The sequence below is a fragment of the Mycteria americana genome, chromosome 5, assembly GCF_035582795.1.
Source record: "Mycteria americana isolate JAX WOST 10 ecotype Jacksonville Zoo and Gardens chromosome 5, USCA_MyAme_1.0, whole genome shotgun sequence".
Classification (NCBI taxonomy): domain Eukaryota; kingdom Metazoa; phylum Chordata; class Aves; order Ciconiiformes; family Ciconiidae; genus Mycteria; species Mycteria americana.
In genome coordinates, this window is record NC_134369.1 from 70,428,356 (window position 1) to 70,451,198 (window position 22,843).

Below are 22,843 nucleotides of genomic sequence, written 5' to 3' on the forward strand. Positions count from 1 at the left end.
GCTTGGGAAGGCGCCTGCTTCACATCCAGGTGGGGGTCTGGGAACCTGGCCTGCCGGGAAGGGGGGACAGAGTTCTTCTGGCAGCCAGGGAGGGAAGGGGGAGGCGAAGGATGAGAAAACCCGGAGGGCGGGTGGGAACCCAGGGCAGGGAGCAGGGATAATCCACGGGCCTGGCAGCGGGCTCCCGGCCCCCGGGAGGTGTAAGGGGTCTCCAGCGGCGCGGCCCCTCGGGGCCCGGCGGGCGGCGGGTGCTGTGAGCACGGCAGGAACCGGGTCTCCGGCGCCGTCCCTTTCTCCCTGCAGCTGCTCCTCGGTCCCAAGCGCTCCCTCCCTCCTCCCTCGGGCGCTTCCCGAGCTTCCCTTCCCAAACCGGCCTCCCGGCGGGTCCGCCGGCCCCGCGGTGCCCGCCCGGCAGCCGCCCCGCGCCCGCCGCCCTGGCCCGGCGTGCTCGGCGGGGGCCGTGCGCTGACACGGACGCCCCGGGGGCACCCACGCCGCCGGTCCCGCCGGCCGTGCGCGGAGGGAGAGGGGCAGGAGGGGGCCGCGGGGCCCCGCGCCTCGGGTCGTGCCAGTCCCCCGGGGATGCACCTGAGCGCAGCGGGGGAACCCCCCGGGGGACCGCGCCAGGCCCGGCCCGCGCCCGCCGCCCCGCCGCAGCCCAGCCCCAGCCCCGGCGGGGTCCCGACCCGCGGGCGCAGCCCCTCCGCCGGCCGCCCCCCCACCCCCCCCCCCCCCCCGGGGCGGCGGGCGCCGCGGGCCGGGAGCCTGGCGCGGGCGGCGGGGCGGGCCGGGCCGTCCCCCGCGGGGCCGGGCCGGGCGGGGGCGGGCCGGGGGCGGCGGGCCGGGCCGGGCCGGGCTGGCGGGGTGCGCGGCTCCACGTGACTGCGGGGCCGGGAGAAAACCGGGGCCGGCGGCGGCGGCGGCCGCACTGCGCCCGGGCGGCGATCGCGGGAGGCGCTCGGCAGCCGCTGCCCCGAGGCTTTCGGCGCGCTGGGTCCGGGCTGGCTCTCCAGAATCATGGACTGTGCTGATATGCCTTGCTTGCTGTCAGTGAGTACAGCCCTCTTCTTCCTCGGCTTCGCTCTTTACTTCTGGCTTTCGTCACGGGTCTTTATTTTAGTTTTTTAAACTTTATTTTGGTCTTGTCCCCGTCCCCCCCCCCCCCAGCCGCCCCCGCCCCGCTCCTCCCGGCGGCGGGACGCGAACCCGCGGCCCCCCGTCCCGCCGAGCCGGGCGCCCCTTCCTTCCCCGCCGGGCGCCGGGGCCCCGCCGCGGCTTCGCCCCGGCCCGGCCCGGCGGGGCGAGCGGGGCCGGGATGCGCCGGAGACCCGCCTGCCCGTGGGGGCTGCCGGGCGGCGAGCGACCTGGGGCGAGCGGCTAATCCCTGCCCGCCGGGGCGCGCCTGCTGCCGCTCGGGGGCTTCTGATGTCGTTTTGCCATTTATCATTATTATTTTAAAGTTTATTCGGAAGAGGAGGAGGAGGAGGAGGAGGAGGGGGGGGTTGCTTCTCATCCTGACTTTCCTTGTTGTTTGTTGTTGCGTTTTTTACACCCCAGAGACACCATGATTCCTGGTAACCGAATGCTGATGGTCATCCTACTATGCCAAGTCCTGCTAGGAGGTACTAACCATGCTAGCCTGATACCCGAGACCGGCAGGAAGAAAGTCGCAGAGCTTCAGGGACAAGCCGGATCCGGACGCCGCTCTGCCCAAAGCCATGAACTCTTGCGGGGTTTCGAAACAACTCTGCTGCAGATGTTTGGGCTGCGAAGGCGGCCTCAGCCCAGCAAGTCAGCCGTCATTCCTAGTTACATGCTGGATCTCTATCGACTCCAGTCTGGAGAAGAGGAGGAAAGCCTCCAGGAAATTAGCCTGCAGTACCCTGAGCGATCGACCAGCCGGGCAAACACCGTGAGGAGTTTCCACCATGAAGGTCAGTGATGGGAGGAGGTAAATTCCCAGCCCCAGTAGCGATCGGGATTTCCTTGCGTTTGGAAGCTCACAAATGCGTTTAGAAGCAGGACGTGCCCGGCCCTAAATTTATGGGAGGAAAACCGTCCCCCAAGCCTGCCGTGTGTGGGTGACAGGCGTGCTGCTCTGTATTTTTTCCGGCATCCTGTGCTTAACCCGAGCTTGACCATATTTTGAGGTGCTTTCGCTTCTGTTGACAACAGCGAGTTTCCTTCGGTGCCTCTGCCTCGGGGTCACTCCCTGGGCTCGCGTGGATTTAATGACTCTGGATCGGATGCGGGAGTAAAGTGAGGGCGGGATCTCGCCCCTGGTGTGTTTCTTTTGAACTATCAAAGCGATTGCTGCCTGGTTTTGCTCTTAAGAAAAAAAAGAAAAATCCAAAAAAAAAAACCCCTTCTCGAATTTAATACTTACAGCTGTGTGTTTATAAGGTTTATTCAATAGGCCCTTGTAATCTGATCCAAATGTTTCCTAGCGGATGTTTCTTTTCCAAAGTAAATCTGAATTATTAATCCAGCCGCATCATTACTGCGTTGGAATTTGCTTCTCTTTCTCCCCCTGCCCCCTGCGCCCCATAACAAGGCACCTCTGTGCTCCGCGGCGCCGCACCTCGCCGGGGAGATGAGTTTTGGAGAGACTGGGGGCGGGAAAGCAAAGGGGGAAAAGCCTCCCCAAAAGGGGAAGCGAGATGGGAAGGGGCGACCCGGTCCGGGCACAGGCATGCGGAGGGCGAGCGAGCGGTGCCGGGGCAGGAGCCGCTCCAGGTCCAGCTTGGGAGGGATGCGCAGGGGAGCGGAGCGGTGCCGGCGGCTGCCGGGCAGGTGAAGCGTGGGTGCGTGCTGTGGCTGCTGCTGTGGCTGCGCCGGGGGCTGTGGCTGGGTGCCCCGAGGCTGACGTGCTCTTGTTTGCTTTTCGTACCGCTTCCCCCCCTCCCCCCCCCCCCCCGCCCTGCTCCTCTCCAGAGCACCTGGAGAGCGTCCCGGGTCCCAGCGAGGCGCCCCGGATCCGCTTCGTCTTCAACCTCAGCAGCGTGCCGGAAAACGAGGTGATCTCCTCGGCGGAGCTGCGGCTGTACCGGGAGCAGGTGGAGGAGCCGAGCGCGGCATGGGAGAGGGGCTTCCACCGGATAAACATTTACGAAGTGATGAAGCCGCTGTCGGAGCACGCTCAGGCCATTACGCGCCTGTTGGACACGCGTCTGGTGCACCACAACGTGACGCGCTGGGAGACCTTTGATGTGAGCCCGGCTGTGATCCGGTGGACCAAGGACAAGCAACCGAACCACGGGCTGGTGATCGAGGTGACCCACCTCCACCATGCACAGACTCATCAGGGCAAACACGTCAGGATTAGCCGATCTTTACCTCAAGGGCGCGGGGACTGGGCTCAGCTCAGGCCGCTCCTGGTCACTTTTGGGCACGACGGGCGAGGCCACGCGCTGACCCGCAGAGCCCGCCGGAGCCCCAAGCACCAGCGTTCCCGCAAGAACAAAAAAAACTGCCGTCGCCATGCCCTCTATGTGGATTTCAGCGATGTGGGCTGGAACGACTGGATCGTGGCACCCCCGGGGTACCAGGCATTTTACTGCCACGGGGACTGCCCCTTCCCTCTGGCCGACCACCTCAACTCCACAAACCACGCCATCGTGCAGACGCTGGTGAACTCCGTGAACTCCAGCATCCCCAAGGCCTGCTGCGTGCCCACGGAGCTGAGCGCCATCTCCATGCTCTACCTGGATGAGTATGACAAGGTGGTCCTGAAAAACTACCAGGAGATGGTGGTGGAGGGGTGCGGGTGCCGCTGACCCCCTTCCCCGCCGCCTTCTCCTCCCCTTCTCTCTCCCTCCCGTCCCACCCCAGAACTGCTTGCTATAGCTGGACTCTTCTCTAAACTAAACGTTCACCTTGACCTTATTTATGACTTTATGTGCAAATGTTTTTGACAATAATGATCATATATTTTGACAAAATATATTTATAACTACATATTAAAAGAAAAAAATAAAATGAGTCATTATTTTAAAGGTAAATGCATTTTGTGTCTCGCCTCTCAGGGTGCTGCTGAGGCTGTGCTGGCTGGGAGTGCAGCAGGGAATGTATCTTCTCTCCTTCGCATCTTCTCCCCCCCTTTTCCCCCCCCTTTCCCCCCACCCCTTTTCCCCTTATAGGCTTTGCAAATTTTAGTCTTTCTATTTCTTGCCAAGGTACCGCGGATCCCCCTGTGCTGGGGCTGCGCCACGTGGGAGATGAGGGTCCCTGGAGATTAAGAGCTGCTTCTCCCGGCCGCTGGGAATAGAGCCGACCTTGCTAACCTGGCCCAAGCGTTTGCAAAGCAACCCACCAAAAATGCATTTGAAAAGAAGGTGAAGATTTACCTGAGGGCTTTATGCTAAACCCACTGGGTTTTATACCCTTCGTCCATCTTCAGGATTCCCCAGGTTTTAAAACTATTAACATTTCCCCCCCCTCTTTCCCTCCCCACTGGAGATTGGCTTCTTTGGGAAGCTTCAAAGGTTTGCACGGGTCCTTTGAAGATCAAATCGCCCCATTACAATGCCAAAAAAAAAAAAAGATATCTGGAGCAGTTAAATATGTGTTAGCTAATAGCTACCTGTGCTGTGTCCTTTCCAAATTGCTTCCGAGCAGGAAGGTGATCAGAGCTGAGCAGGTACAGTTGGAGGTATCTAGGGCCTGAAACCCCTCGCTTAAACGCATTGGACGGACTGTGTTTGGCTTGGAAAATAGGGAGCTGTGCCGTGGGGTGCATGCGTGGGGCTTGTGTCCTCAGCGATCGCGGGAGTGGGAAGGGAGGGGAGCAGGGCGAGGGTGCGTGATGCTTGGTTGTTTTTTTTTTTTTCTTTTTTCTTTTCCTTTAATGATTGAAGCTTTCCAACCCTCCGAAAGGGGCAGCTTAGTTGAAACCAATAAAAACTGGAGTGGAAAGCTTGCCAAAAGCCTTGGCTCCCTGAAGAGTGCAGGTGGAGAGAGGAGATGGGAGCTGCGGGGGGAGGCGAGCACAGCCCTGCCTTTCTCTCGGAAACAAAAAGAAACAGCCCTCAACCTCTTCTGTGCCAGCGAGGCTTTTCCACCCCTCCATCCCACCGGGTGCCGGCGCACAGGAGCAGGCCACAGGGTCCCCTCCGCTGCCGGAGAGCCTTCGGGTGGCTCTGTGCCTCCCCAGCGGGGTGCTGCGGGGTCCCTACAGCCTCCCGGCACCCCCCGAGCCAGCGATGGGTGCTGGCTACGGGGACCGAGCGTCCCTGGCATGGCAGGGCTCAGCGTGGGCGCTTGCAGGGGTGCAAGCAGACTGGGGGGATCCCCGCACTCTCGGGGAGCCCTGGAGCGCGTGTAGGGGGCCGGGGTTATTGCTGCCGTGTCTCCGGGGCCCCCTCGGCCCCGAGCTGACACTTCATTCCTGCCTTTAGAAGGGAAATGTGTGGCCCGGGGCATCGGCGACCTGCTGCCTCCCCTTTGATGCCTGCATATCAGACATAGCCATGCCAAAGAAAGAATTTCATTTTGAAGTGGCATCAGCTAAAGGCGAGCGCCTTTCAGCTGCCTGACAGGGCAATTACACACATCTCTGCCGATCTGCCCCGCCGCCGATAACCCCGGCGGGCCGGGGAAAGGGGGTCTGGGGCCGTGGGGCAGGCGCTGTGGGAGGGTGCCTTGGGAAAAAATCACTGTGCTTTTTAACAGAAAAAAAAGTTAAAGAAAAGAGGCTTCTCCCAGGTTTGCTTCCCTGCTCGTTGGTGCATCCCGGGTTGTCCTGGAGGCTGAAGGCCGGGAGGGTGTTACAAAGCGAAGCGGCATGTGCGCAAACGGCTCTTGGATTTAGATCGTTCTCGTCGTAGAAGTCTCCAGCTGCTTTGCTGCGTTCCTGCTGCTTTCTGGATCTCTTTATTTTGGTGCTTATTTTTTGCATTGCGTTTAAATGATGAAATCAAAGCTGCAGCCCCGTGGAAGCAGAGGCACCTGCTTTTCCGTAGGTGCTGCGAGGGGAGAGGTTGTCCTGACGTGTGCGCGGCCTTTGGAGATTTTCCTTTGCTTTGGTTTTCCTGCCCTGGTGTTGGCTGTGGGTTGGTGAGATCCTACGTGGGGTGTTCTGCTCAGAAACTGTAGGAAAAACAACTGTTTTTTTAAAAAAATAATAGTATTTCAATTTTGTAAATTTTATAAGAATCTAAACTGTGGATATAAACCAGCTGACAGTAAAAGTGATGTATAGAACAAAATACTCGTGGATGCATTAAGCAGCTTACTCAGTGGAGCACATCTAAACTTGTGTGTTTAACACAAACTGAGTGCAGGGGCTGAGGGTTTCCCTCCCCGTGTGTTTCCATCCCTCTGTCCCACACGGGTGCCAGACTGCTCTATGGCCTCGTGCGATCAGAGAGGCATTTAGCAAAATTCTCAATCCGATAAATTGTTTAAAAACAGGAAAATACAACAAAATTGTCAGGGAAAGCAGAACCGGGTCCCTTTCTTTGCTGTGGAATTAGCGTGATGACCGGTTCCGTCTGTTTGCTGAGTGCTGCTTGCCACAGACATGCCGATTTGGTTTCTTGCTGGCTTATCTGTACGAGAGACTACCTTGCTCACGCAGCAGAGAAGGGCTGGAGTGTTGGTTTAGTCTCAGATAGCCAGTGTTTAGCTTTGCTTAAAAGTATGACAAATATATCTGCTTTATAAGTGCAATAATTCCCCTGACCGTGGAACGTATTATGTGCAAATGTTACTTATTTCAGAGCGAACGAGCGCTTTGTTTGTGGTGGCTGGCACAGAAATCCCTGGAAGGTCTGAGATAAGGCATATCAGTTTAATCCCCCTCTTATCCAGTCCAAGCTGTGAACGAAAGGGGAACGGGTTGAAGGTGAGTGTGCAGCCGCTTCCCCACCATCTGTGTGTCCTCCTGGCAGCTGTGGCCCACAGTCCAGCATCCCAAGAAGCGTGAGCTGGATGGTGGATGCTCTGCGGCTCACCGTGATGCGCCTTCATCTTTGTGCCTCCCGCAGGAAGGCTGTTTGAAAAGACTTTTGATACCTGAAAAGTACCGTCATGCTGAAGTCTGTGTGGCTTATGGATATAGGAAATGAGGAGAATATCTCAGCAGGGTTTGCTAACCTCCTGTGGCTCCGAGTTGTTCACAGCGGTTGTTGGTGAAGGCCGCTGGGCGTTGTGCAATAACATTATTGCTGGAGCACCCGTGAGGGCACAGGGTGAGGTGTGCTAGAAAACGGGGTCCCAGGCTCTGCCATGTGTCAGGAGCTCCCCCCGGAGACCTGTGGTTACCCTGATCCTCTCCCCAACCCCTCCCCTCTTGGCTTGTAGGATCCCAAGAGTCTTCTGGCGGGACTTTCTTCTCCCAGGCGAAAATTCGCCCCCAAGTCAAAGCTTACAGCATCATTTTGAGAAAAGCTGCTGTCCTGGAGATGCCGTAATTGAGGACTGCTGCTCAGACAGCCAGGCTTTGCTTGTAGCCACAGGGTCCGAGGCTTTGCAAATTAGTTTCTAAAAACGCAGATTGGTTTGGAAGAGAAGCACCGAGGTTTGCACATTGCTATTCTGGGACGAACACAGAGGCTTTGCTACGCAGCCAGCAAAGGGAGACAGAGGCCCTTCTCGTTTTGACTGCAGTGCTTGGACACCTCTGGCAAACTTCTCGCCTGTTACAATAACGATTAGCACAGTCTAGCTGTGATGGCTTGAAAAACTGTTGAATCTTGGCATCGACAGATGCTTTGTTCTCTTTATTCTGGGGTTTCATAGCACGATAGCAGGTCTGAAGGTCCTCCGCTGTGCATAGGCCCTATCTGAAATCACAGGACCTGAACACGTATGAGGAGATATTACTGCCCTCCTATAGTCAAGGATCTTGGGCACAGAGAGATGAAGAGACTTGGGCACAGTCATGTATGGAGAGCAGGCAGAGCCAGAAGAGGTATCTGACCACCTCAGTCCCTGTCCTGTGATCTAGACACAAAACCCTTCTCCGGTCTTGAGTCTGTCCTTCTGAAGATCCATCACTTAACCTCAAACCAGTGGTGGATTCCTGCATAATATAATGAAAGAGGAGGCTACAAAGTCCATGTCGTTCTCTAGGCAGGCATGATAATGACAGGGAGTATCAGAAATGACCCAGACACTGGATATTTCCTTCCCTTCATGGATCCCGCATTCGAGTTTGGAAGTGTAAAATAGGATTTTTTTAATACGTTATTTTCACCTGGCTTCTTAAAGAAGCACCTCAAACTTGCTCCTTATTTGACAGCAGAGCATCCACCTAGACACAAGCAGGGAAGGGAAAAATCCATCAATCACTGCTTGCACCTTAGCACAGCCCAAGGAGGGATGAGGCCGCGGTGAACTCTGGCTCTGTTGGATCAGCCGTGAGTCATTTATTCCACCCAGCAGATGAACACATGTGCTGGGACTTTGGTTCTGCATGGTTTGTCCAAAACTTGCCCTGACTTGGAGCCCCGTGCTGTTTTTCACGCTGTCAGCATTTTTTGTGCACTGCCTCCTGCCCGTGCCTTGATGCTGTGTTTTACATGAGAACAGCTTTGCGGAGGGCATGGCCCCATCGATCCCTCGTGTCCTCCCAGGACTTTGGCTTGGCTTTGCGAAGAGCTGCTCTGAGCCTGTTTGCTGAGCAATGGCAGCAGAGTCAAGGGGAGAGCCCCTGGCATCTGGGTCCACCAGAGGCATCATCCCCAGCCCCGGAGCTGTGCTTGGAGGACAGACCACAAGGGCTGCCTGGACCTTTTGCACAACTGAAAGCCACCACCAGTAGGATTTCACCCTAGAAAGGACCTCTGATGAGCTGCCTCTTCCATAACATCAGGGAGCCAAGGAAAGCTTTATCCAAACCCAGCCTGACATTTTGGATCTCTTCATGCGCTACAGGTGTGGCTGCATCTCGACATGCTCACCTGCCTTTGGTACTCTGTAGCTGGCTGGTTGTATTTACATCCTCAGCATTTCTTCCAGTCTTCTCTTCATTCAGGTGCTGGTACATGATATGTTTAGAAATGCAGAGTTTCCTTTCCACTCTTGGTCTCCCCCTTTTCCTGGAGATCACAGATGTGCAGATCCAGGGAGACCACACGGTTCCCAGAGGAGAAGTTGGCTCCCGGTTCTAGCAGACTATGGATGGAAAGTGTCGATGTTACTCTACATTCACAAAAAAAAAAAAAAAAAAAGTCTGTGCTAATTCTCTCCAAAGGTCCACCTAGTGCTCTAGGAGAAGGCAGGAACACAGCAAGCCTATAACGATGTTTTTCCGGAGTACCCACCAGCCTCCAGCCATTTACAGGTCAGAGCTTCCTGAGCCAAAATTAGGGTCATTGCATTTAACAGGTCAGCATGAATTTTACATCCAGAAATTTATAGAATTACTTTATAAACCTTATATTTTTTTCAGATCAGCATTATCCTGTGCCAGTGATTTCCACGGTTTGCCTCTCCATTCCTTTTGAACCGTTTCCTTTTATTTGTGTTGAAACCATCACCTAGAAGTTCATAGTTATGCCCCATAGTTCTTGTGGGTTTGGACGCAGTGAACCCCTGCTTCCTGTTCCCCTTTTCTGCACCAGAGATCGCATCTCCTCTGCTCTGCCAAATCTATCATCCTCGTCCTCTGCTGTGCCCTCACCAGGCTGAAGAGGCCCTTAGTTTTATTCGCTTCGGTGGAAGGCGCTCCTTGCTGTTGCTCACCCTTCTTGGTGCTATTTCCATCAGTGCCAGCTCCAGGAGGTCAAGAGGGTTTGGGCAATAGCGGTGGAGGATGGAGATCACTGATACAATCGCTTAGCAAGTTCATCAACTTGCTGAAATTGTAAAAATGTATTTGTAAAGCATGCATCTGGGCCTACAAAAGATAATGCATCACTTCATCATCAAACATCTTCAAGTTTGGGAAGGGCCTGGCTGACTGATGGCCGCTCCATTGCATACCACTGCGTGCACATACAACTCGGGGCTCCTTTGCAGCATTGTAAAGGGCTTTGCACCCCTTTTCCTCTTCAAGGAGAGGTGCTGCTTGGACCTCTGCTCCCCCAGGCCCCTGAGCAGGGTGGGCAGCTGCCTCCCAGCTCCGTCCCCAGCCACTTCAGGGCTGGGCAGGGGGCCCACGCATTCTCCTCTCCAGCCAGGCTTGATGTTCGAGCCGGTCTCAGGCAGAGGTGATGCTGTTGGGTGGGTTCTGGCTGGAGCAGGACTTTCCACACCGCCCTCAGATAATTGCCTTTGTGTTGCTTTTATGGCAGGGATTTAAAGCCCTTCTGAGCTCCTGCGTGTTTTAGCTCTGCCCTTTCCTGATTATCTAATCTCACACCTCGTGAATGCGTTCGGTAACATGAATTACTCCCCTCACGCTTGAATGGAGACCACAGACTTCTTGTCGCTGAAAACTGAAGGCTCAGCTCGGTCTGGAGTCCCACAGGCAAAGAGCAAGTGCTTTTCCAAGTAATCCACCTGTCCCTCACCTTTCCTTCCAGTAACACGAGCTTGTATGTTATGAAGTAATTGTCTGAAACAGGCTGCGCTGTTTTACATATTAGATTATATGGAAGACGGTGGGCATTTTGCATTGCTTTTATTGGCTTTGCTCGTTTTGTCTGCGCTGTAATGCACACCTGCTATTTAATACTGAAATCAGTGAAATCCTTCATGCCAAGATTAGCTAAGACGTGCTAAATTGATTATACAGCTCGCTGGGGGAGCCCTGGACAGGACGGGTGCGTACAAGAGGGCTTGCGAGGGGCTGCCTCCTGCTCGCTGGGCTGGGGCCAGCCCCCACCCAGGGACACGCTGGGTGCATCGCTTTTAATAGTGAATTAACTACATAGAAGCAAACGCTCCCCTTGAATGCCCCACGAAGCAGTTATCTCCAAGGGAGAAGGCCTGGGGAGCTCCACGAAGAGCCACCCATGTACTTTCTTTCCTGTCTTTTGGAGTTTATGTCTTAAACCTCCTTCCATCCTGAGTACGTAGGGGCATGTGGGTGCAATGCTCTATGTGCTTATAATACGCTGCTTAAGCATCAAGTGCTTCTGCGTGGTGCAGAGAGCTCTTCCTGCTGGTCAACGAGGTGATGGAGCTGGAGCTGGGCAGAAGCTTGTCCCTTTGCTGGGGGTGTCCTCGCAGCTGCTGGGTCCCGCGCAGCACAGCCCAGGCGGCCGTGCAGCACCCACCAGCCACGACGCCATCGCCTGCCGCAGCTTTGAGCTTGACCGCACTGGTGGACCTATTGCTTTCAGGCTGAGGGACCTGTGAAGAGAGCCTGCAGCCGTCATGATGGGGTAAGGGGTAAGCAAAGGTAAAATGCTTCCCAGAGCTGGTGAAAGCTCTTTGGGCAGTAGGGGGTGAATGGCTGAAGCTGTGGGTTGGGTGTGGGGCTGATGGAGGCATCACAGCCCCATCGATGCTGCACTGGCTGCTCATGTGGTTGGGCTCTGGGGGGCTGTGCCCTGGACCTGCTATGGGGGGAACCCATGCTGCTGGGAGGAGAGTTTCTTGCTGTTGGTTTACATCGAAAAGGAAAACCGGGGCTCTCGGACATGCCCTTATTCCTGCTTCAGTTCTCATGGACCCAACAGCCAACCTGAGCGTCACTTGCCTGCAGTGGTGAGATGCAGTGGTGAGATGAGGGTTGGTCCCTGCTTGGGCATCTGAGTAAAAGAGCTCCAACCCAGCATGGCACGGTGCTCCTGTGCTTCATCACAGAAAGCCTTACACAAGAGCCTTCAGGTCATGAACGGGTCTGGAAGAGGCACTGAGCAAGACATCCTGTGAAACACATGGATCCTTCCCGCTTCTGGACTTGGGGGACCAGAAACAGGTATTTCTAGGTATCATTTGAAGAGACTTAACATATACAGCTTGAGTAGTTGCTATTTATTTTGGTGTTTAAAAGTATTAAAAATAATCACTGCAGCGTTCCTTGAAAGACAGTTTGTAGAGCTGGACAGTTTCCCAATAAGAGGCAGTCCCCAAAGATCGTTTGCAAAGATAATATTTTTAATTTGATTAACCAGTGGTAGCATTGAGAGGGACCAACATGTGCCTCAGTAGCAGGATGCAATTTGGGAGCAAAATTTAATGGTACGAGCAACAAAGCATAGTGAGAAGGGTTGCATGGTGAGCTGAGCAGCTCTTCTCCTGGACATGGCATAAAACAAAGACCTGGGGTCTTTGCTGATCAGAAAACAACTCGGAGAGCCCAAGTGACAGAACCTGGGATGGACAAAGTGAGGACTTTCCCCTAGAGCTGCCAAAGGCAGGGCTAAAATACTGAGTGGGTTTTTGATCCCTGCATTAATGATAAATTGTTTCAGGCCTTACTAGAGTGCTATGAGGATCAAATGATCTTAGAGAAGAGCCAGGTCTTGTTCTGCCAGGAAAATTGGAGACTGGAAAGGAATTGTATGCGTGTGTCTGGGTAAATCCCAACAAGAGGGAAGGGCTGCTTGTCTCTGAGCAGGGACACTTGGGGAACTGGGAAAAAATTTCAGAAGAGAGATCCCAGATGGGCCATTTCAACAGGTCTATCAAGGACAAAAATCTGTCCTTGTTTGGAGGTGACTCCTCTTTACCAATGGCAAAGTAAAATGTGGTCCTCAGGACAGCAGAGAGCAGCTCTCCGCTCCTGGGGGTCCCTGCAGCTTTGGGCACAGGATGTCAGGTGAACATCTTGTGAGGACCCAAAGTCACTAAGGGAGGACCTACGTTCCCAGGTGTCACTGCGGATGTCACCAGCGGTGGTCAAAAGAACAGCCATGCTCCTGCTGCCAGAGCAAGAGAGGAGGAACCACCTCAGACTAAATTATTTCTTATCATCAGAACGGGCATAGAAATGCCCTTTCCAGACAAAGATTTGGAGGTGGCTGATGGAGGGAGGAAGAGGGTGGGGGGCCCTGTGTGACTCCCTCGGATGCTGGAAATAGCTAGCATTATATAGCACGCTTCACAAATTGCTTTTGCTGTAGCTCGAATAATGGCTTATAATAACAACATGGCTTGTGTGGCCTTGGGGCAGCACGGCTGCTGGATGAGGAAGAGGAGGGATGGATTTTCTTTCCACCTCTGTCTGTGTGGTCCAGAGTGGGTCAGTGAATGGCCTCATGCCTCAGTTTCCCCCCTTTCAGGCCAGGAGTGCATTCATCCTGCTGACAGGAACGGCGATAAATAATGTCTCACAAGCACCCACTATTTAAAAAATCTTTTATTGCTTTCCATTAAGTTGATGACTGTTAATAAGGAGAATTAAATTCACTGCCCTGTTGCCATTAGACAAATATGTGCTCCATCTCCATCCGAAAACCCCATTGTAAATAACTGTGGAGGAGTGGAATAAACATCGTCCTTCCCAGGGCTGGGCTGAGCAGCAGGAATGAGCAAACACAGGTGTGGAAGATTTGTAAGCTTTAAAGGAGATTGGGGCTATTTGGGAATCAAATCTGGTTCTAGTTAGGAGCATCTTCTGCGAAAAAAATCCCAAACCACCAACGAAAGACCCCACAGATGGGGTGGTGATGGCTGGCTGCAGCTGCAGCCTGGCCGTGAGGGCTGGGGCTGGGGCGGTGGCAGCATCCCAGCATCCTGGTGACAGCTGGGGTGCAATGGTCCTGGCATCGTTCCCGCATCCCATCGTTTTGCCGCTTGGCATCCCCAGACCCTTGCTCGATCCGAAGCCCTGTGCGGAGAAACCCTTCTGCACCGGGTCAGCTCCTCTCGGGTCGGTGTCGTTCAGCGTGTAATTGGGGCTAAGCCTCGTACTTTATGTGGCAGTCTTTCCTTTCTGTCTTTCCCCTTTCCCTTTTGAAGGTGAAGGTTTTATGTGACTGAAATGTGTTAACGCTCCCATAAAAGTAAATGAAACACAAGCGGACGTTTTCTTTTTTTGGGCGCAGATGTGATTGGTTTGGGCCTGATCCAGAGGCTGGGAGGGTGATGATTAGCACTGCTGAAGAGAAGGGCCAGGAAGCGTTTCCTGTAGGAAACTGTCATTTGTGGAGCAAAATGTGACATCTAGAAGATCCAACTGTGTACCTGTGCTTTGGGGACCGGTTCCTCCCCTCCTTGCTCTCGCAGCCCCACTCTGACGCTGCAGCAGGAGGGTTGTCTCTACCGCAGAGTTCATTTTTTCCAAAGGACCCTTGAGACCAAGCTCAGCCCATCCACCAATTAAGACTACCCAAATGATTTTGCAGGACAGAGAGTTTTTACATCCTAAAAGAGGTCCCTGATGCAGTGGATGCAGAGATGGGACAGTTTGCCCAGCATCCGCTCTGATGAGCTGTGTTTGTCCCTGTTGCTTGACAATGCAGAGGCCAACAGGATGTTTTGCACGGAGCCCATGGCCTCCTGCACACATCCGCTGCTGTTGGTTTCTTATCTTGTTCTGCACAACTTGTTTCAGACTCAGCAAAACCAGGAGCAGGGATGGAGTAAGTATTTCCTGACCTCGTTCATACATGATGACACAGGACTCTTCCCCTTGCCCCCTGCAAAAGGCACAACCAGGCAAAGCGGTGCAGGAATCACCCACAAAAACGCTCCCAAATTTTCTTCTATTCCCACCTGGAGGAGCCACCGCTTGGTGGACAAGTTGGCCACGAAAGACTGGTGGGACTCCATCGTGCCTCGTGTTCCCTGAGGCTGGGTGGTGGCAGGACCACTTTCCCCATCTGCTGGGGACTCATGGTGAGAAGCATCTCCAAATAATGGGGCTTCTGCCCAACTTTGGAGTCCACATCTCTGTGGTGTGTGCAGAAGAGGGAGGACAAGGAGAGGAAGTCCCACAGACCTGCAGGTGCATGGTGGTCCGGAGAGGCTGACAGTTCCCCGCAGCGCTCAGCTGGACCATACTCTGTGCCCATGGGCCTGGGCTGAGCAGAGAACCAAGTGCCCTTTGTGCAACCAAAAGGAAGGTTATTTGATCATTATTTGTCCAAGTTGGTATGAAGCCAACATTTACGCCAAGGTGGGGCAGCGTTACCTGCTGGTGGTTCCCCATTGCTGCTCATGTGGGGTGTCTCCCCATCTCTGGGAGGAGCAGAGCAGGCTCTTTGCAACCCCTAAACTCTTGGGAAAGTTGGTGGTCAGAGCATAGATGGGATTTCCTCAGCCTGTGGTGGTGTTTTGGGGATCAGTTAGGGCTCGAAGCACCATCCCATGGAGTGAATGTGACACGTGTGTGCGTGGTGTGCTCTCTAGTATCTCCCATGCTCTTCTGAAATGCGGGAAAACATGACAGTAAAACCCATTAAAAACTTGCATGAAAAACCTTTCCCTTGCACTGAACTCATGCAAAGCCCCAGCGTCCCAACAGCAGATGGCTTAGCTGCTTTCTCAAAGGTGCGTTATTCATGGAGATGCCTGTTTCGCAGGCACTGCCATCCTGGTCTTCACACATCTCCTCCAAAGGAGGAATTTCATTTGCAGATACCCCAAATCTGGGATCTATGATGGCAGAGTGGTGGCCTTGGCCTTTGTTGAGGAAGTGTCCAACTCAGACGTTGTGTGTCCATGCATGTGAGCTGGGTGTCCTGTCTCCAGCACTGCCTGTGTGAAATGGGCGCCTTGATGTTTCAGCCTCCCTGCCCACCTGACAAAGGAGATGTTGCCTAATGAGCAAGAGCACAGGAGCGTGAAAGAAATGGATGGCCTTGCATCACCGCAATTGCACAAAGCTCCAGTGATGTCCAAGGCACTGAGCCAAGCTGCCCCATTCGCATCCTGGATGAGGACACCTCTCCAAAAGCATCTGCAAGGATCTCCATCCACTGCTCCTGCACCTGCAGATGAAAGGACATGGCATCTCAGAGCTGGAATGGCTTTGAAAATCACTCCTGTGGCTTCTGGGATCACATAACGCTTTGGCTCAGGTGACCCAAGAAAAGTGCTGCTGGGCGGGAGGAGACGTGGAGTCATCCGGGCCGGTGGTGGGGCTGCTCTCCATGGTGTACACCTGCACGTCTTGGCAAAGTGGTCCCTGCGGCCTGGCAGAACTTTCTGCTGAATATTTTGGCTGGATCCGTGAACTTGTGCGGCTTTTGTGGCATGGAAACTGCCTATAATTTATGCTGAATACAGCCCCATAGATTATGTTGACAGTTCCAGAACATTATAAGATCATTTAGTCCTTGCTCAGTAAAACCAGTTTCAAACCACAGGGTAATTGTTTAACGATCAGTAGACGAGCCCCGCATTAAGTCCACAGTTAAGAAAAAAATCCAAAAACCAACGCACAACACCCTTCTCCTCCGTCACCATTCTCCAGCAACTTAAAACCCAAGACCTGCCTCACCTGCTATTGCACCCGGGGGCTTGAAATGGCAAAGGCAGTGATGGTTTGTGGGGAAACTTCAGCGTGAGGTCCCGGCATCCCAACTCGGGATGAGTGCAGGGCCAAGGTTGCCCAGCCTGCGATAAGGCTGGGTGCAAGTTGAGGAAGATGCATTTAGAGATGAGATTTAGGAGGAGTAAAGAGCCTGGATGGGTTTAGCTGGCTCATTCCCTCCATTCGCTCTGTGCTGGGAGGAATATCCATACGGCATTTACCCTGTCCCTGTGTCCAAAAGTGCTCTTAAATGTCCACAAATCCAGGGGAAAAATTGTTAACATAGCAGCAGCCTAAGGATGCCCCAGGAAGCCAGCAGAGATCCAGCTTTTTCTCTCTCTGAACCCTCCTGAATACATTTGGGGAGATGGCATTTTTTTCCCAAGGGAAAAAGATCCAGCACTTTAGTGGTGTAAAACCAGCGTAACACTGCTGAAGCCAATGGCACTGCAGTGATTTACGCCTGCTGAGGAAATAGTTCAAAATCCTTCCTTTGAACCAAGACCTTGTTAATATATAGAAGAAAATTCTGTACCTCATGCATATCCTCCTGGGGTTTCCATCCTCCAACATGCAGTGGATGGGGACATCTTATCGGAGAAATTAGGCAGTTTCCTACGCAAATTTCCCATGCATCCAAAGAGGAAGTCCCAGGTGCGTGGATGTCCCACAGAGATTTCACGGCTATCCATCTATTCAGCATGCACAGCTTTACGCTACTTTGGAGCTTCTCCTTGCAAGATCTCTGGATCTCCCTGGAGGGCAGAGCCATGCTCAAGCTCTGAGCATCCCCAAGGGTGTCACCTCCCATCCCACGCCTCAGCCCCACCGGCCCGCTTGTGCTTTGTTTTCTTGCCCTTCTCAAGAACCGGCTGCAGGTTGTGCTTTTCCTCCATCAACATCGTTGCTTTTATCTGCGCTGGTAGCAGCGATCCCCACCATGCAGGATTTATTTACATTGAAGGGTAAGTGGGAGGCTGTAATTGGGATGGGATTTGAAGAGGTCAGAAGGAGCCTGGGCAGGAAAACTGTAAAAGAGGGAGGGCTGGGAGTTTGCTGAAGTCGTTATGCACAGATCGTTCCAGCTTCCACTCAGTGCCATTAGCTGGGGGTAAATGTGCCGTCCAGGGACGTATGTGTATACATTAATGGGGGTTTTTAAACAGACCATCAGTAATGAGCTGTTAATGTTTTCCAAGTGGTCTTTCAACCCCATGCTCTGATTTCCTTCGGCTGCGCGGTGCACTCAAGGATTTCGGATCTCTTGGTCCCCATGCGAGAGAGCAGGTCCCTTTCCAGACACCAGGTCTCTGCTCCGTCTCAGCCCCCCGTGCTCTGTCCCTGCCTGTCTCGGCTGCCTCCAGCACTGCGGCAAGCCCTGGGGCTCGGAAGCCTGTGAGAGGGCCAGGGGAAAGAAACCCTTCTAGCCAGGGTTTCTGTGAGCCGCTGGCTGCACATGCAGCACATGAATAGAATAGAATAGAATAGAATAGAATAGAATAGAATAGAATAGAATATTTCAGTTGGAAGGGACCTACAATGATTATCTAGTCCAACTGCTTGCATGGGTTTGTCGTGCAGTGGGTTGGTGTGCCCAGTGTGAGCGCAGCCGGGAGGAAGGTGTAGGATGAAAATCCAGGGAATTGTCTTTCCAGGAAACCCGGTTAAATCACGAGCTGAAGACTCATGGCTTGCAGCCTTGGGCACGCTCAGGAAAACAAGAGCTAAGTCACTACACCCCCTTTCCTCCCACCCCCAGCTCATCTCTGGGGTACCCTTGGGAGGTCACTTGAAGAATTGCACCAGTGATAGAAGCGGTAATTGAGGAAACTGATGCAAACGTGATCTCCCAAAAGGTTGTGTGGGAAGCAAATTTGGGAAGGATGCTCAGATAAGTGGAATTTTTGCTTTTGTGCCTTTCTTGAGCAACATCATCAGACCTAAGAGTTTCCTGTTTATTTATTCAGCAATCACTGCTGTATTACACACATAGGAAATCACAAAAAAAAAAAAATCTTGTTTTGAGGACAGGTGAGGTGGCAATAAAGGCTGCTGTTTAGGCTGTGGCATATTGGCTGTGCTGAGCATCTTGCCTTGTGAGTATTTTCACGCATCAGTGAAGTGAGCACAAAGACATCCTGCGAACATCTGGCTAGGAAGGTGCCTCAGCTGTGCTGAACAGCACTGATAATAATAATGTTGCTCTGGTATAACATAGAGCAGCCCCAAAGCTGCTCTGCTCTGGGCCAGGCAGCAGAGAGGCCCCTACGCTGGGCTCTGGGCAGCTGATGATGAGCTGTGGCAGCAGGCAGATGTAGAAATGGCTTTATACCACCCTGTGGGCTGTGTTTCACTGGTGTGAAATGGCTGTAGTAAAGCTTGGGAGCCGGAGTGGATGGTGCTGCATGAAAACCAACTAGATAGCAATGGGTCATCAGCATCTGTTCCCCCTGGGGAGGTTTCCATCCAACTGTTCTCCCGAACCAGCCCACCACGCAGCCTCCTCTTACTGCAAAAATGTGCTCAGATGACTTAACTTAATGACTTAGCTAAATTGAACGGTTTCCAGTAGCGCAGTAATGTGTTTGGAGAAGGAAGAGCTTTCAAAAGGAAGCTGTTTGCCCATCTAACTCAAACAACTTTCCATTGCTGATGGAGAGAGAGGAAAGTCTGAGCGCCTCACGCAGTGAGCGCAGGGTACCCGTGACTTCATTCCTATAGTGCTTGGCAAGGGAAGCTCACATCAGGCAGCGAAATGCGGTAATTCGGCTCTTCCCCACGTTCCCTATCTATGGGGCAAACAGCGGTGGGAATCCGCAGTGAGTCAAGATGCACTTGCGGTAAGATGGCTTGCGAAGAGCCTGCTGCGTGGCTGCGCTTGCCTGGCTGCCAGCCAGCAATGCCAGCGGGGCTGGGCTCCCAACGTATGGGGTTTCGTCCCTTTCTCAGGACTAACTGGATTCCCCCATGTCTCTCTGGTAGATCACAAATAGCGATGGTTGATAGGAGAAGGGGCAATTGTTTTTTATCTAAAAGAAGGTAGATTCAGACTAGATGTAAGGAAGACATTTTTTACGCTGAGGGTGGTGAGGCACTGGCCCAGGTTGCCCAGAGAGGTGGGAGATGCCCCATCCCTGGGAACATTCCAGGTCCGGCTGGACGGGGCTCTGAGCGACCTGATCTGGTTGAAGATGTCCCTGCTCATTGCACGGAGGTTGGACTAGATGACCTTTAAAGGTCCCTTCTGACCCAAATCATTCTGTGATTCTATGATTCTATGGTTTGTTTGAGGAAATAAGGAATAGATGGGCAATTTCTGCTGGGAAGCATTCACAGCTTGAGCCGGAGCTTGGTGCTGCGTCCAAAGCCTCTGAGCTCAGGGAGAGCCTCTCCCCTGACTTGCACAGGTCTCCTGTCTGGCTCTGAGCAAATTATGAGAAAATTTGTCATACAAGTGCCAGGAACTGACCCCCTCTGCACCCCATACCCAGCATCTCCCCATTTAACACATTCAAGGACCACCTTGTCGCTAGCAAGGACTCAAATCCTGGAGTGCTCCGGGCACGGCTTCGTGGGAGAAGCACTGTTGACCACCACATCATAGCTGTCATTTCACAGGCTTGATTTGTTGGAAAGAAAAAGGAGAAAAAAAAAAATCCCATCGTGACGCCACGATGCAGCGGTTGTTTTATCTCACAGGGAGGCTGAATGAGGCCTCATAATTGCCGGAAGATTTAAGAGGCTGGAATTATGCTCGGCTGTTGCTGGCTAATGTATACGTGGTGTGGATGTTGTGAAAGCCCCATATGAGACAACATGTAAGGAAACTTCAGAAGGTGTGTGATCTCTGGAGGCAAAATAAAAAAAAAAACAACACAGCCCCGCAGTAGGTTGATTTGTATGTGGTGTTGACAAGGAGCCATCGTGCCCCATGGCCAAAATAAAACCTCTGGAGCTGACATACTTGTGCCGCATCAGGTAAACAGCGGTAGGGTTAGTGTTCGTGTTTCAGGCTGCCTCTAGTTCTCCAGGGCTTTCGCGTGCCGGGGGACTGCGCGTGAGTTATTCGCAAGCCTCTTTCAAAGCAGAAAGTATTGGAACAGCCACGTGGTTTTCTTCATTCAACATATTCTCCCCACGAGCACAACCTGGCTCCTTTGGGAGGGGCTGGCGTTTGGGGTCCAGATTCCTCTCCGATGGAAACGCAGTGAGATAATCCAGAGCCACACCAGTGCCCGGGAAAGCATCACGGGATCCAGCTCATTCGGAAAATGCATCTTTGCCCTGGTGCCATCAGGGTGACTTCACTGCAAGGCTGCAGCCCGCTTTGCACGAATCCCAGAGCTCAGCTGCAATCACATTAGCATTGGATGCATTTACCCTCCCACCCCGTCAAGGCCCGATGATGTACTTTAACATTTTAATGCAAAAGCATCCCTGTGAGAGAATGGATGCTGTTTTGTGCCGCTCTAAATGCAGCACATATTTAACCAGCTTGACCTGATCACAAGCCTACAGCACTCACCAGATTTAAGAACTGTACCTTCTAATTATTTTTTCTTTTGCACTTTTCTAAAACTTTTTTCCAAGCTTTTCTTCCCCGCAGCTTCGTGCGGCTCTACCTCCGAGCCAACAGAGGCAACGACATCCGCCCCACGCTGAGCACAGAGAGAGGTGCTCATCGCTCCTTGCAAAGCTTTCCTTGATTCTTCTGTGTCCTCTTCTACTGTATCCGACTGCTGTCTTGGATTTTGTACTTCACAAGGTTAGAGAGTTCTTCTCTTTTGCAGTGAGCTGACAACAAGGGCTTGTAGGTATTCTAGTAAATATTTGTGAAACAGAGGGTGACTCTGTTTGAGCAGTGGGGTGAGGAAAGTGAGCAAAAGGGAGCGAAGCTGCCAGAGCAGGCTCTGCTGGATGTGAGTTCAGGTAGAAACCTCTCCTCCTGTAAGGCAGCTCAGCGCTCTGCTCACCCCTGCTTGAAATAACCTGCGTGTCTGGACACCGTTGCACGAGACTGGCAGGTTACATATTGACATGCATGTTCAGGCAACAGCTGCTTCAAAAACCCCTGGTAAATACTCACACTGAAGCCTTTCCAAAGGCTTTACGTCTCTAAGAGCTCTCTGTTTGCAGGCATGAGGCATCCCTCCATCGCTCGTTGCTGTTCTCCTGCGTGGCTGTGGATGGCCATTGCCCAGCCTTTGTCAGGTGCGTTGCGACCTGCTCACCCCAAAGGGCTACGCAGGTTTGTGTTGGGCTGGCAGCAGCCGGCTCTGCCCTGGGGACCTGCTGGAGGGAGTTGCACCCCTGAAGCATCCATCCATCCATCCATCCATCCATCCATCCATCCATCCATCCATGCGTGGGATGTAGGGTGGTTCTGGCTGCGGTTTGGTGAATCTGACACTGTAATAAGGATTTGGATGAAGCAAAAGCAAAGCTGAACAAAGATAAGGGGCTGTGACACGGGGAGGAATATGCTGCCTTTGATGTATTTTTATAAATATGAAAAAGGGCTACAGGATTTTTTGAAGCACGGCGCTTTGCAGCCTCCATAATCTTGCTTGCAGCTAACTGAGAATCAGTGATACTATTTTCGCATCGTTTAGATGAGCTGTTCCCAGGGGAGGCAGTGCCAAGCGTGTGTCTTGCCAGAGGGCAATGACATTTCAGTTCCCGGTTGCCTTCTCTACCTCCAAACACCCACAGACCTCTGCAGCCATCACCCTCCCCTCCCAAATTCTTGATAAACAGGCTCTTTCAACCAAGTAATTCCCAAGCACTCCCCTGTGAGCCAAGACAAGTATATCTGTAAATACTAACATAGTATGCACCAGGTTTGGCACCTCTGAGAAATCTAGAGGTGCAGAATTTTTTTCCCTTTCTTTTTTCCTGGGCTTTAAAGGATTTGACTACAGACATTTCGGCATGTTGGCTTGGGTTTTGTCTTTACTCTCTGTTCATAATGAGCTTCAGCGAGTGGAGAAGTGTCTTTCTCCAAGGAAGGGAGAGGGTTTTTGGTTTTGGTGGTTATGCCACGGCTTCACACCTTGTTTGCAAGATGTGGCTGGAGGTGTTTGGTTTAAGGCTGGGTGAGGATATTAGAAATGCTTGAAATACATATTTGAGTGGATGCATAGCCTGGAGGAGAAGATGAGATCAGTTACATGGTTTTGCATAATACAGATGAAATCTGTGTTGCCTGGAAGATGGGAATATGGCTGAGAACATGGAGAGATATAGAGCAACAAAACCTTAAAGCTGATCTCTTTGTATTTTTGTCTTATGAACTTTGAATTGAACTTCTGCACCGGATCTGATCTGGATGAAATATCATATCTGAGGCTGATTCTTATCTCTTAAACCTTTCCTTTGTTTCTTTGATTCTTTGGGCTTTACCCTCTTGTTTTATTGTGAGTGGCCCAAAGCTTTGATCTCGCAGTGAGCCCCGGCGGGCGGCACAAACCTTTGCTTTGGTGCGAGACACACAGAGGGACCTTGGGATACTCAGACAGTCTAAACAGA

General features: G+C 52.8%; 1 protein-coding gene across 2 annotated transcripts; it reads left to right on the plus strand.

The window, feature by feature from the left end:
- The first annotated feature begins 884 nt into the window (after window positions 1–884).
- On the plus strand, window positions 885–3,972 carry BMP4 (bone morphogenetic protein 4). 2 transcript variants are annotated; one of them, XM_075503922.1, is made up of 3 exons: window positions 885–1,046; window positions 1,558–1,934; window positions 2,935–3,972. In XM_075503922.1, exons 1-3 carry the CDS (start codon window positions 1,018–1,020, stop codon window positions 3,774–3,776), a joined length of 1,248 nt encoding a protein of 415 aa, XP_075360037.1. In that variant the 5' UTR covers window positions 885–1,017; the 3' UTR covers window positions 3,777–3,972. The 2 variants fall into 2 exon arrangements, with proteins under 2 accessions (XP_075360037.1, XP_075360038.1); XM_075503923.1 differs by having other exon boundaries at window positions 916–1,050.
- The last annotated feature ends 18,871 nt before the right edge of the window (window positions 3,973–22,843 follow it).

Bases quoted from the DNA above. Each gene is read 5' to 3' on its own strand.
- BMP4 (XM_075503922.1), top strand. From the start codon at position 1,018: ATGGACTGTGCTGATATGCCTTGCTTGCT. The intron at 1,047-1,557 runs GTCAGTGAGTAC...TTTACACCCCAG, and splicing joins GCTGATATGCCTTGCTTGCT to AGACACCATGATTCCTGGTA. The intron at 1,935-2,934 runs GTCAGTGATGGG...GCTCCTCTCCAG, and splicing joins GAGGAGTTTCCACCATGAAG to AGCACCTGGAGAGCGTCCCG.